Source organism: Lissotriton vulgaris, chromosome 4_1 (genome assembly GCF_964263255.1).
Source record: "Lissotriton vulgaris chromosome 4_1, aLisVul1.2, whole genome shotgun sequence".
Taxonomy (NCBI): Eukaryota; Metazoa; Chordata; class Amphibia; order Caudata; family Salamandridae; genus Lissotriton; species Lissotriton vulgaris.
The window spans coordinates 1,906,826,125-1,906,839,969 of record NC_141691.1 but is presented as its reverse complement, the minus strand read 5'-3'; the positions used below and the strand labels follow the sequence as shown (position 1 = coordinate 1,906,839,969).

General features: G+C 44.0%; 2 protein-coding genes across 3 annotated transcripts in view; one reads left to right on the top strand and one right to left on the bottom strand.

Annotated features, from left to right (window-relative positions):
* TG (thyroglobulin) overlaps positions 1-13,845 on the bottom strand; it is a 711,260-nt gene that overhangs the window by 223,581 nt on the left and 473,834 nt on the right. The gene's annotated exons all lie outside the window — the stretch shown is intronic.
* SLA (Src like adaptor) overlaps positions 1-13,845 on the top strand; it is a 94,725-nt gene that overhangs the window by 55,727 nt on the left and 25,153 nt on the right. For both annotated transcript variants that reach the window (XM_086966243.1, XM_086966242.1), the window contains exon 3: positions 6,463-6,562. In XM_086966243.1, coding sequence (XP_086822369.1) covers positions 6,463-6,562 — 100 coding nt within the window. The remainder of the gene's footprint in view (positions 1-6,462; positions 6,563-13,845) is intronic.

Below are 13,845 nucleotides of genomic sequence, written 5' to 3'. Positions count from 1 at the left end.
TTTGCGTGATGCAAGGACACCGCAAGTGCTTAGTAAATCTGGGCCTTGGATTATGTTGCCCGAACGATCACAGTCCACTCCTGAATCGCACAACAAACGATGTGCAAAAGGCATCAGGGAAGGGGTCATGTCTTTTCCTACAGCTCTCAAGCTTCCCAATTTCAGAGAGCAGCTATAGAATTCAAGGATTTTCTTTGCATTGTTGGACGTCAGTACTGCTTAACGGTTAAAGTTTGAGATATACAAGTACCGATGAGCTAAGAGAATACCTGCAAGGTTTAATCGAGAAACTTAAGAACTCTCCTAAAGCACCATACTAATGACATGGCAAGTTCTGAATGCGTTAATAGCATTGACCCCTGGAGATTAGGAGTGATAAAAGGTCCAAGGAATTGGTAAGCAAAATATGTAGCAAAGTGATGAAAGGGGTTATGGTCCTGCAAGAGTAAAGTGATAGTGAGCAGCACAGGTAGTTTGGTCTAGTATTATTGGTTGTATTTGTCGCCCTTAGTTAAGGTAAGAAATGAAGAATCAGTACCGTCTGTTCTTACTAATTCTATGCATCATCATCCATTAACATCCATCTTGCATTTTCTTCAACCAGTATTGACTTGAAAAAGTATGATTGACGAAACATATGTTGGCTGTCTCTGTTTCTATTACATTTTATCTGGAAACTCATGACAGTTATTATTTGGCTGTAGTAGACCTTTGTACTTCTACCATTCCTATGTGATTCTTAGAGTTTATCCATTTGTATCTCTTGCTTGATTGACTTTACAACTTGTACATTTCCAATTTTTTCTATTTGTACCTCTTCCCTGTGTGACTTTACAACTTGTACATTTGCAATTTTTTTTCCGGTTAGTATCTTTTATGCCACTCATGTAATCCTAAGTCCTTATGTATCACAACTGGTTCTTTTGTAAAGTACTCTGACACCGTCGGGTAGTGTTTGCGCTATAGAAAATCGCTTTAAATTTTTTAAAAAACTAAAAAAAAAGTTTAAAAAACTGTGGCCATCGGGGAGATTAAGTGAGCTATTGCCCAGAGTCACACGAAGCTGAGCTGCCGCCAGCAATTGAACCGCGAGCCCCATGCTCCGGTGACAGCCACTCTGGCCGCTGTACCACACCTCTCCCATAAGGGCTGAAACAAATGTGTTGCACATTGTTAATATGACATCTGTTGTGTTCACATATGGAGATTGTAATTTGATCTGAACAAGACAGAAACTAGTCCCATCCTAAAAATACATAATAAATGAGAACTCACGGTCAATCTTTGCATCCACCAAGGTTTAATGTTAGAGCTCTCCCTCAGAAGATTAATTAAGAGAGCTCTTCCATTTTTTGTTTATTGAAGTGCGGTTGAGCATTGGAACAGGTGCCCAAATAGATACTTTTCTCACCTATTTATCTAAGTCACCTTCTTTTTTCAAATGAATGGCTGAATTACTGGACACCTTCGCTCACCACCAGATGGAAAGTTCCAGAGAATATTGCGCATCGCCGTCTCTCGGAATGCTTCCCTCAACAGCAGGGAGGAAAGTTCCTCAACACGCTACTGCTCAGTGAAGGGCTTGAGTGATGTTCTCATCATCACTCCATTACAGAGCTACTCCATACCTTGTTTTCTAGGTAGCTAGGACCGTACAGATCTTTTGTATTTCCCTATCTAAACTGTCTGGTTAAGAACTTTCTTCCTGTTTGCTGTTCACTTCCAGGTTATTCAAACGTCTTGCCTGAATTAGGGGCCAGACGGAAGGGTCAAGTGTCGCAATTTTACTTGCTAGCTAGTTGCTCGCTCCTGTTATTCCTAGTTTGTGCTCTCCAAATGTCTGGGGAGTTCAACTTTTCTGGAATTACATTTTTTCCCTTTCATGAGCTGGTCGTCCTGCTTTTTAGACAATTTCCATTCTTGTACAATATGGAGAAGGAAGTAGCTAATAGGAGCGGCAGGCGCTATCTGTACGATTAGAAGATAATAAACGCTTCTGTGTAGAAAACAAGCCTCTGACATCACCATTACCGCCACAGTTACCACCACCATCGGTATGACTACCATAACCAACACCTCTAATACCAGTACAATGCTCTTATGTGCTTCTGGTTGAACTAGCACTGAATGTGTAATAGAGAGATTGATATGGGTATCTAAGTGAGAGATATTCTGTGCTTGTGTGTTTGTGGTGCCATCAGTATTAAAACAGGTATTGGCAAAGCAAATAGGCATAGCAATATTTATTTTGGTGAAGTAATGCACAGAGCACTTCTGCATACCTGTTGATTCTTTCCATACCACAATCAAGCCAGACCTACTAGCTTTGTCAATGCTTGTTCAGTAATTGGCGAAACTCAATGCAACAGACTTTGAAGAATAAAGTTGCTCCTGAAGCAAATGTCTTTAGCTGCCTAGTTTCCTAGCTAGATTTGTTAAATTGAACAAAACCATAATGTAATGTAACATAAACTCAGGCAACACAACACTAGGCACGGCCGATACAGGTAAGAGTCTTGGGGGAAAATCGGCATACGACTGGATAGGGCAAATAAAATAAATAAAATAAACAAAACCACTTACCTTTCACTTGCTGCATCGACAAGTCGGCGATGCGGCGAATGCAAGGTAAGTGATTTTATTTATTTTATTTTCCCTATCCCATCATTTTATCGACTTCCCCCCGCCCTGTCCCGCCCCACTGCTCTTACTTGTAATGGCCGTGCCTGCATAGCTCATGTGCATATCCAGCAACCTGTCATTCCTGGGGTAAAGCAAAAAAGACAACTTACAATATCTAGCACTGTAGCATGCTAGATTCCCACGCAGAGAGAGTGTGAGACTCAGGAGGACTGGGCAAAGTGGAAACCCACACCACAGACTCAGCAGGACACCACACTACCTCTTCTGAACCACTCAGGGTATCGGGGGCAGCATTCGATTAATTTTTAGTTGGTCCTTACCTTTAAAGGAGGAGATTCATTTCATGCAACTCAGGGAAAATGCAACACAAAAGGAGCAGTCTATGCGAGCTAGAAAGGCATGTACCATATGCAAAGAGAATAAGCAAGGCCCAGGGAGGCATGTTTACCCACACTGGACCTTTTTAGGAAGGTGCGCATTGAGGGCCAGATTTACTACCCGTTCATGCAAGGTAACTAGCTGCACTGCATTGCATAAAAGGGAGAGAGCAGAACAGCTGCATATGTAGCGCACTTCTGCTCACTAATAGTGCTGGTGCACTTGCAGCCTAGCGCCAACGCAGGCACTCTTGCACTATGGTGCACTATGGTGCAAGGGGGCCTGCATTACAGGCAGGATTGTTTTTGTGCGAGAAGGGACATCTTACTGCACAAAAACAATCCTTAGAGGCACATTCTGCAGATGCAGCACACATAGAAAGAGGAAGTGAAAAATTACACAACCCCGATGCAAAATGTTAGTAAATGTGTGTCTGAGTCTCTAGCCTCAACAAGTAAGGGGGTGTAGGTTTGGACATACTAACTCTATTTGAGGAGACTCAACTGAGCACTTTTAATGTGATAGTAATGCTCATTATTGCACCGCGGAAAAGGGCAGATTGGTGTTTTTGCCTTTGAGGACTTTACTATGCAGAAATGAAGATTCAAACCATTCTATGACACTACACTGCAGGAAGGTAACCGCCGCATGAGGTACGCTGGTGACGTTCCCTCAGCGTCTTTGCAGCAAGCGTGCCCTCTAGTTATACAAAATGTCAGCCACCCGTCCAGTTTCTCTTGTTCAGGGTGAGCATGGCCGGCAGACTGTCTCGATCAATGTAGGTGGGCTGCATAGCTATGGAAACTGGCCACACCACAGATATGAAGATGGGACTTGCTCTTCAGCCCTTCCTCATGGGGCTGATTGCATCATCTGCCCCCCACCTTATGTGTATTTTTTGTTTCATTGGGATGTCCCTTCTTCCCACCACCTTCTTTCACTAAGGTGTTTGTCACTCATCTTTTTTCTTTAGAGTGCACGCCCTGGAGGCCTCTGCTTCACTTGGTTTCTTTTCTTTTCTTTTCTTCATAATGGACTCCCTGCACCCCGCTTTGTCCCTCCTAACGGTTTCGAATACTAGGGGCTCTATTCATGAAATAAGTAAAAGGTACAACGGGAGATTTACATCCACACCTGAGTGTCATTTTATGGGTTTTTTTGTATTCACAAACACTCCCAGAAATACACCTCAGAGCTACACCAGAACAGGTTACTAGCCATGCCACTGGGGATATCATGTGCCATCTTCCAAGAACTGCTATTACCCCCTTTGCAGAACTCTGCATAGAATTGAATTCCACACCGGGGCAACGCAATAGATCAAGCAAATACTAACTTGTTTTATTTTTTCTTCATGAGGAAAAACAGTTTCCCTGTGGAGAAAATTCTGCACCCCGACATTCAATAGCATGCGTTCAGACGGAAAATGAGATGCTTCTGAGAAGGCACTGACAGGGGCTGGGTGTATAGCGTCTTAACATCTGAAGGGGGTTCAGATGTTGAGATGCTATACGCCCAGCCCCTGGAAGGCTTTGAGGCTCAATGCCATGAGTGCAGTCTTTGGGGTTCATCCCTTCCCATCCTGGAAGTGGATTCAGCCCATGCCCAGACTGGAATCACTTTACGGCAAGTTCCATGGTGGGAAATGAGGGTTTGGGAATGCCCACAAACATACATGAATGTGAGCGTTCCCACCCGTACGTGTTAACTGCGACTTTGACATGACGATCCCATCCCATAAGTGGTGTATAGGACTGTGAATTTCTCAGCAGTTATGGCAGTTTTAAAACCATGCAATGCTTAATTTGAGCCGGTGGTTTCCAGTGCTTAGCACCGGCACTTAATCATCAACACCAGCGCTTTTCGTGAGCACCAGTTGATGACACATTCACTTATGGTAGACACAGGGAGATTAAGTGATTTGCCCACAATCTTAGGGTATTGAGCCGACGCAGAGACTCAAACCTGATTCACCAGCTTCAAAGTCAGCAGCTCTGGACATTATGTCACACCCTATCACCACTTTCATGGTTAGTGGTTAGTTTTGTTTTAGGCGGCGCTAACAGGAGAAATGGTCTGGTGCAAGCTGCCTTCTGACGAGAGCCCCGGCTCTTATCCAAGTATGCCTGCCAGGAACCCCACGTACGTTTAGAGCTGAAAGTACCTTCCTGAACATAGCGATAGGTGCTTGAGTAAAGCGACATAAGCAGAGAAGGCGGGAGAATTCGAGGGATGTGTGTCCAGGAGAATAAGCTGGAGTCAGAAGGTGACTGTGGGATGTCTGTGTGATGATTGGACAACTCACTTCATAATACAGATATGTAGAAGATGCTACACCCATTACCATGGCTTCTGATTTCAGCTATTTACAGTATGTGGGGTCTTATTCACTGTGTTAACCTACATTATCTATTTACTTGTTTTATTTCACTTTTTTGTCTTCTAAGATCACATTCTACTCACCATTACTTCGCAGGTGCTTTCAGCCACGTAGCTGTCTCAACATTGCCTACAAATTCTTGCTTCACCCTAAAATTAAGTCTAAAGCACTGGCGTCGGCGCTTCCCAATGCTTATAATCTGCAACAAAATATTTCTAGGGGAAACAATAAAATAATGTTCAAAACATTCTTTTGAGTTAGTTCCGCATTAGCAAATGGAATAGCCAACTTGATAAACAACTGTAGAAGCAAACGATTATCTTTCCTGAATCTTGAATCTGTTCAAATGCGCACTTTACTAAACAATATATACACATATATGGTTTTAAATTCAGGGTTAAAAAACGTCGGGTGCTTCCACCTAAACCTGTACATGACGTTGTGACCGCCTTTGGACTGTACCTCATGCTCTGGGTTTGCAGTTGTATAACCCACTCTTTTTCAGTGGTGCAAAAATGAAGCAACTTCATTTTGCATCATTTTTGCATCTTGTGTAATGAATTATATTATTGGGCCATGAATTATATTATTTCCCTTGTGAACAAAATAATAATGCCATTGTACTTTCTTCATGCTTTTGTAATATTAGAGAAAATAGCCTTACTCGGCCATTCAGATGAGAATTTTATATTAGGCCAGGATGAGGGCAAATGCGAATGGGAGACTGCAGATACCAGCATCCCACATGTCTCTCCCTACGCACAGCTGGATCTTATAAATAGGCCTGGAGAAGGGTGTTCGTGACTAAAAATATCCCCCCAGCTTACCTGCCATGGAGTACTTTCGATGCACCCACCAATGCTTTAAAAACGATTGTTTATTTTGTGGGGAGAAAATGCCTTTAGGAAACTGATTGTGCTCGAGCAGGTGAAAGGTGTGCATGACCTTTTCTACCCTCTCTTATTAGAGGCTTACTGACTCATTGATGTGGTAACCAAGTTCATAAGGATGTCGGATAGGTGTTCAAATGAAACCTTCCCATGTCTGTTTTCTTTTCTCAGAACAAGAGAATGAATTCCTCGCTGTCCTCTGTGACTATCCCTCCCCAGATGTGAGCCAGCCCGTATTCAATTTTGGGGAAAAGCTTCGCGTCATATCTAAGTAAGTTGTGCCTTTAGTTATTTGATAATTGTTTGTGATGGAAGGTCTGAAGAGTGAGTGAGTGTCAAGGGCGCCCGGGCCCTAATGCAAGCAAGGAGTACCTTCCCACTCTCTGGTTTGGTGGGCAAAAACAGCCACTAAATGTGGTGAAGTGGACACCTCTGGGCCCTGGGGTCACTGCAGCTGCTGCGCTATCGATAGCTGCACCCCTGATTCCACATCTGAATACAATTCAAACTAGTACTTCTCTCTGCCCTACTGGTTAAAAGGGAAATGTATTTTGTAATACCATATAAGTATATCATTGCATTAAATACCCAATAAAGTTATTGATCAGGCGTCAGACGTCAAGGGGAAACATTCTGGATAAAACTGAGCCAGGGCTTCTTGACCATATTTGCATCCTGCTGGAGAAACATCCTTCCAAAGGGCATTATCTCATTTTCATGGAGGTGTGGTCCCTTACAGATAAAGGCATGCTATTGTCTGAGAGCCTTCTCCATGTAACTAATTCATGTGCACAAGCATGATGGTCCAGGAGCAAGGCCTTACATCTATGCCCCCAGGATGTGGCACATTTGTAGTACACCCTTTAGGAGGGAGCTTATTTATTTATTTATTTATTAATTAAGCTTTTAAAGCGCGACAGGTACCTGAAAGGGTTTCCTGGCACTGAGATAATGCAACTAGCAGAAGATAGAAAGAGGCCACTCAGTTATTGATCAAAAAGCCAGGTCTTGACGGCCTTGCGAAAGCGAGTGTAGCAGTCCCCTGAGCGAATATCAAGAGGGAGGGAGTTCCATAGCTTGGGCCCCAAATAGGTGAAGGATCTACCGCTCATTCTGGAAAGTCTGAACTTAGGAACAGTAAAAAGAATTTGGGAGGAGGAACGAAGAGAACGGGCAGGAGAATAACAATTCACCAAGATTTGCAAGTAACTAGGAGCCAACTTTCTTCTGGGAGCTTAGAGGATCAGATCAAGCCAAGAGGGACCACCAAGGGGATTTGTAGCACACTTCCAGAGAGAAGACAACGTGTCGCAAAGCAGACACAAACAGTGGCTGCGCTTCAGGGTAAAGGTGCCATGTGCCCCAGCCCGTGAGTGCTTGGCGGCTCAATGTAGTGGGTGCGGTCTCTGACTACACTCGCTCCCATTGGTGCATTCAGTGTCCGCATAAATGGTCAGAAGTTCACCTGCGCTAAAACACAGAGGCAAAATGCACCGCAGGTCATGGTTCAAATCTGAGCTCTCTCAAAGATATACACTAGCTCCCTAATTTGGGGCGAGAGCAGAAGTTAAAGCGGGAGTGTTGAAACAGCGTGCCTGTGACTGAAATCCCCGCTCCCACCCCATAGTGAGTCCCTGGGTCATAGTGACACCCTGGGATCCTGTGTGCTCTCTTCTCAAGGATCCCTTTGGGGCACAATAAATGAACATGATCATCAAAGTACTTCACAGTTAGTGTACGCCCCCAAGGGCGTTTCTCCTGTGCATCTGTAACAGGGCACAGGCACATGGGCAAAGGCGTTGCCTCATCTGAATGAGGCCACATCCTTTGCAATTGAAGCAGCATCTCTGCATTGCACAGGCACTACCCTGCGCATGTAGGGTCGACAGCATGATGTGTTGGGTAAAACACATCCAGAATTGGTATAATATTGGTTGCAGCACCGTTTTCAGTATGTGTTCCAAAGTTAACAAACATGGAAGGAGTAGCAATACTATAACTGAGGTTGGAACACTATCAGTCAACTCTCATTCATAGAGCGAGTACCGAGGGCAATGGTGGAATGTATTGTGCAAAATTTTCATTTAAGGTAGTCCCAAAAACTTAAATTAAAACATGATTATGAAACGAGAGTTAAATCTATCATTCGAGAGTAGTATTCTGCTTTGGAAGTAATTCATTGATAATGACTAAGGGCCTGATTTAGACTTCGACGGATGCATTACTCAGTCGCATCAGTGACGGATATCCCGTCCGCCAAAATATTAATCTCAGAGGATAAAATGGATTTTATGTTTGGACGGACAGGATACCCATCAATGTTGTGACGGAGTAACCCGTCCACCGAAATCTAAATCCGGCCCTTAATCTGAGATTTTAGTCAATAGCAAAAAGTATATTCTAACCTTGGCATTACGACCTGTATAATTACCTATGTAGATGCAAGCATAATCATAGATATTTTCTATGGTATGACAAATTAATAATTACATTTTTGAGTCAATTTTGTATATATTTATACATGATTTAAACATGTGCCAAAAATGTCACTCATAGGCAATTCTATATTATGTTTATTAGCTACGGGTATTTGGTAAAGCATAAACCAACTAAACTTTAGACATATATGGAGTAAGTTATAAGCCAACCAAGAAGGTATCCTTCTAATGTCACCATTTTATAAAAAGAAAATCCTTTATTGATCCACACAAATGTAAAGGAACTGTGCAAGCTCTGGTGCTCATGTCAATTGATGGCGGCAATGCATTACTGTCAGGCCAACCCCTCTCTTCACTGGTACCCCTAAAAACCACAATGCATGTTTCTGCTTGGCTCTTCTAATGAGCAAAAAAAGCTAGATATGATCACTCCTATTCTAAAGGATATACATTGGTTATCCCTTGAAGCAGGGGTAATGTTTCTTGTATTATCTACACGTCCACCTACCTGGGCCTACCATCATATCTGAATAGCAACTTACACACTGGTAGAAAGTCTAGCAAGTTCAGGAACAAACATTCACTTTTTCCTAAAACCTACAAAGTAAAAAAATACAAGAAACAATCAACCAACCAGGCAACCTCTTTCTTAGTACCAAGAAGCAGAAACATCCTAGCTGAACTATTAAGATTGGAACCAGTCCAGATGCATTACTTGGAAATCCTGACAATTAATCTCTTCAAGATTATACAACTATCCACCTACCATTGATCCCTCCTTCCTGCTCTGCAAGCTCAAATAGACAGGTGAGAGCTCCAGACTGGGTTGGGAGCTCGGGCCCCCTGCATGTACTTTGCAGGGGGCCCCCCTCAATTTCATTACGCCACTGTGCTTGTGAATAGTACAATAAATGAAAGATTCTGGGTTCCGTTTTGGGAGACCCAGGAAGGAGCACGAGGAGGTAGAGGAATTGCCCCAGACAGATTTGTGGAGTGCTGCATTCCTGTGAAAGCCGGGTGGAACACACACTGGAGGGAGGAGAGGCAGGCTCTTCAGTACACTTCAAAGGGTGCTTTTTGATTCAAAGAGAGGCTGAGGAAAAGGGCCTGGCTTCATCTTAGGAAGGAGATGGGACGGATAAAGGAACTATAAAGAGCAGGGCTGGGACCCTGTGGTAACCATTTGATGTATTAGATTTGCAGCCGCTCCTGCTGTGGCCGAGTGCTTTTTGGTGGTAGGGAAGTACAGAGTAGGGGCACTTCAAAAAGAAGCAGACCCCCAATGCAAAATTCAAAGACTCAGACCACAAATTACATTTGGTGTTTAGAAATGGACTATAAGAAGGGGAACTAAAGGCCCCTCAAAATTGTCAACTGTCAAGCAGCCAGTCGGGTTGTTTGTCGAGGAGGAGAAGATCTGCAAGACTTCTGCCTGCGACCAGGATTGGGGTCTAAGTTCTGCCAGTCTCCCAGCTGGGTGAGGGGACATCATCCAGGGAAATCCAAGACCATAAGCCCAGGAGCTTTGAGCACCAGTGCCTGCCTGTTTTCCATGACTAGTGTGCCCTGTAAGGAAGAAGAGATCTCTTGGAGGGAGCGTGTTGGATTCTGGCGAGTGGTTTCCTGTCGGGAGGTATGAGGTAAATGCTGCTGTATGCATCTGGTCCTCACCCCTGTGCAGATTCAGGTTGGCAATACTGTGTGCCAGAGGGAACCGCCATGAAGTTAGTCGTAGTTGCGGTGATAAATCTGTTGTGAGTGTGCATAGTAAATATGTCATATGCTAGTGGTGGCTGCTGTGAAGTTGGCTTCACTGTGTTCCAGCCATAATCTGCGCATGGAGTGAAGTTGGCAACCCCTTATGGCAGAGGGGACCGGGGTGAAGATTGCATGACTGCTTTGCCGATTGGGCTATCACCCTTGTGTGGAATAAAGTTGGTTACTCTGTATGCCAGAGGGAGCCACCGTGAAGAACAAGAAATGTTGCCTGGTTCCGCCATCATCAAGAGGAGAGGATGCTGTGGTGACCTGTGTGTGCCCGGGTCCTGATTGGAACCCGAGTGATCGTCTCTCCTACCTATGAGACGGATCAGAGAAAGTTACTGTCTCATTGGAGGAAGCTCTGTGGGTGCAAAGCTGCTGCACCTGGAGTGCCGCATGTGCTACTCACCGTCAGCAACCGCTGCAGTCCTCTCCGACATCCGAGGACTGCAATAGCACAACCCCTCAAGTAGGGGCTACACTGATCCCAGGGCCAGAAGGCCCTGGGGGAATGTGTTCTGCTGCAAAGTGCTTCTGGCACTGGATTACTTTTGACTTTAGAAGACTTGGAGTGAAACTAGTGAGACTCAGACTACTAGTGGGGCTTAACCTACTAGTGGGGCTCAACCAGAATGTCACCTATAGTGAATGGGAATAACCACTACAGTTTGTGACAGGGAAGTGGGACTCAGGGACCTGCCTATAAAACACTAGTGCCCTGACCTCAGGAGACTGTGGGGCCAGATGTACATCGGTAGTAGTTTGCGATTACCAAATAGCGAATTTTTGTAATTCGCTATTTGGTTATCACAAACACCCATGTACAAATGTGTGGTTTACACATTTTGCAATTCCCACTGGGTTGCTAATAGAACTACCTCATGAATAATAATGAGGTAGGTCTCTGTTTGCTACCCTTTATGAGTCGCAAAAATCACACGGATGGTGGCCTGCTGGGGTCAGCCGACCACCATGTCTGTGGTTGCTTCTAAATAAAGCAAACTTTTTTTATGTGTTTCAAAAAACAAAGAAAGGTTTTCTTTACAGTTTTTAAGAGTAGTCTGCTCCTAAAAAATGTTCTAACAAACATTGACAAAGGGGAAGCGCTATTACAAGTATGTAGTACATATGTTTCAATGTACGTGATGTATACCATGAGCCATGCTTCAAAGCAATGGAGCACCCTACACTATTGAGGTCTCACAGTGAGGAGTGCAAATGCAGAGGGAAGGAGGGAGCAGGTACACAGTGTGAAGGGCTTTGGTTTACAGTGGAGAAGGGAGGGTGCTGGGTGACTCCTACAAAGATGATCAGGGCAGCAGTGATAAAACAGATACTGATGCTAAATGCAGATAGACCAAAATAGCACGTCTGCCACATCTGATATTTTGCTTTTAGATGGAGAGTTTCTGATAGTTCTTACTTTGCTTCGAGCAGCAGATGTTATCCAATTGCACCAATCACTGAAGAAAGCTAAGTTGTCTTCCTGCTGAGATGGCATAAAGTATCATTCTATAAAAAATGAAATTGAGATCACAAAATGTACAAGGGGGCAAGAATGTGAGGTGGTGTCTAGTTTGTTTTGTGGCAATTGTGTGCAAGTGGCAATGACAATAGGAGCCTCTCAAACATATATTTGGCCCAGCATTAACGTTTTTAGCACATTGTAAAGAGCAGCATCAACATTTGCTGCGGTGCATTGTTCAAAGAAGATAAGGCACAGTCATCTCTACAGAGATCAGCTTCTGCTGGTGTCATCGGGGGGGGGGGGGGGGGGGAGGCTGATGCACAAACAGGCTGCCTTGTGCAGCGCACAGCCTCGCAACGTGGTGCAGAGGTGATTGTGCTCTGTTTACCAAGGATTTGTGTTGGAGGAATGCCCTTCCATTACTAACTCTGATGTAGAGACAACTCAGAAGGTTCACACACATTGGAGGTGTGTTGTTCATTGCAGCACACATGCAATGTTCTGTTTCTTTAGAGAATTGAAAACATTTCTACTTGTTTACGCCTGATTCCAGTGGGCGTTACATATTGATGCAAAGGCGCATCTGGCTCTCTTAGTAGATTGTGCTTTCCTTCAAAATCTATAAATGATTTCACCCCACAAATGTCCATGTAATGTCCTTTTGATGCAAAGTAATGTAAAGAGGTTTCTGCCCTGTGAAAGTTCACCTTCTCAATGGAAAAGACCTTTTGAGATGGATAGTAAATAACAAGTGCCACTGTGATAAAAAGAAATACTGATGCTAAATGCAGATGCTGATAGACTGAAATAGCACGGCTGCCACATCTGATGTTTTGCTTTTAGATGGAGAGCTTCTGATAGTTCTTACTTTGCTTCGAGCAACAGATGTTATCAATCCTCACCAATCACTGAAGAAAGCTAAGTTGTGTTGCTGCTGAGATGGCATAAAGTATAATTCTGTAAAAAACGAAATTGAGATCACAAAATGTACAAGGGGCCAAGAATGTGAGGTGCCTGCCCAAAGCCATGTAAATCTAGGCTGTGGTGTATAGTGCACACTTGCTCACCATGGTACATTTTAGAAACAGAAGAGTTGACATGACCATGATACTCGGACATTAAATGGGTACAGCGCAGGTCAAGTTCAAACTGTTGCCTGAAAGGCAAATGTGTTTGACAAAGTACTGCTAATTGCACACAGGCTACGGCCCGATTAGCATGGCAGTGATGCTAACTCCATGGTGGAACCCTCTGGCACACAGGGCCGCTGACTTGAATTTGCACAAGGGCGACAACCCAATCAGTGCAGCAGCCGTCTCCTCACACCGCACTACAGTAATCTATTTCTAGGGTCCTCCACTAGACCTAGCTCCCTCTAAGAGCTCCCCTCTTCCTCACAGGGCACACTGGTCTTGGCAAACAGGCAGACACTGGTGCTCCAGTGGTAGGTGGTTCCCCTTTGATGGGAATAGTTACAGACAGAGGCGTGTTGAGTACTCCTGAAGAGAAGCAAAGCAGTAGGGTGAAATGCTGCTCTGTGTTTGATACTGAAGTCTGTCTGTCAAGTAGATACAAGAATGCATGCCCTGGAGAGATAAAGTATTTGTTCTACAAATCGGGCACGCTAGTCAAGTCTATCCATTTCTTAGGTCTGGTGTTAGCAAGCCCTTTTGAATTTACTACAATTATGTGTATAGTATACTTACTGATAGGAGCTTTCTTCCAGCCCTCTTCATCCCTGATATTGTGTTAGTCACATCTTTTATTCCACCCATGACAGCACATAGCATGGGCAATAGGTCGTCCCACTTTAGCCATTGGTTAACTTGACTGTGAGTGATGGCATTCCGCTCTTTCAGAAGAAGCACACCCACACAGAAAGTAGTC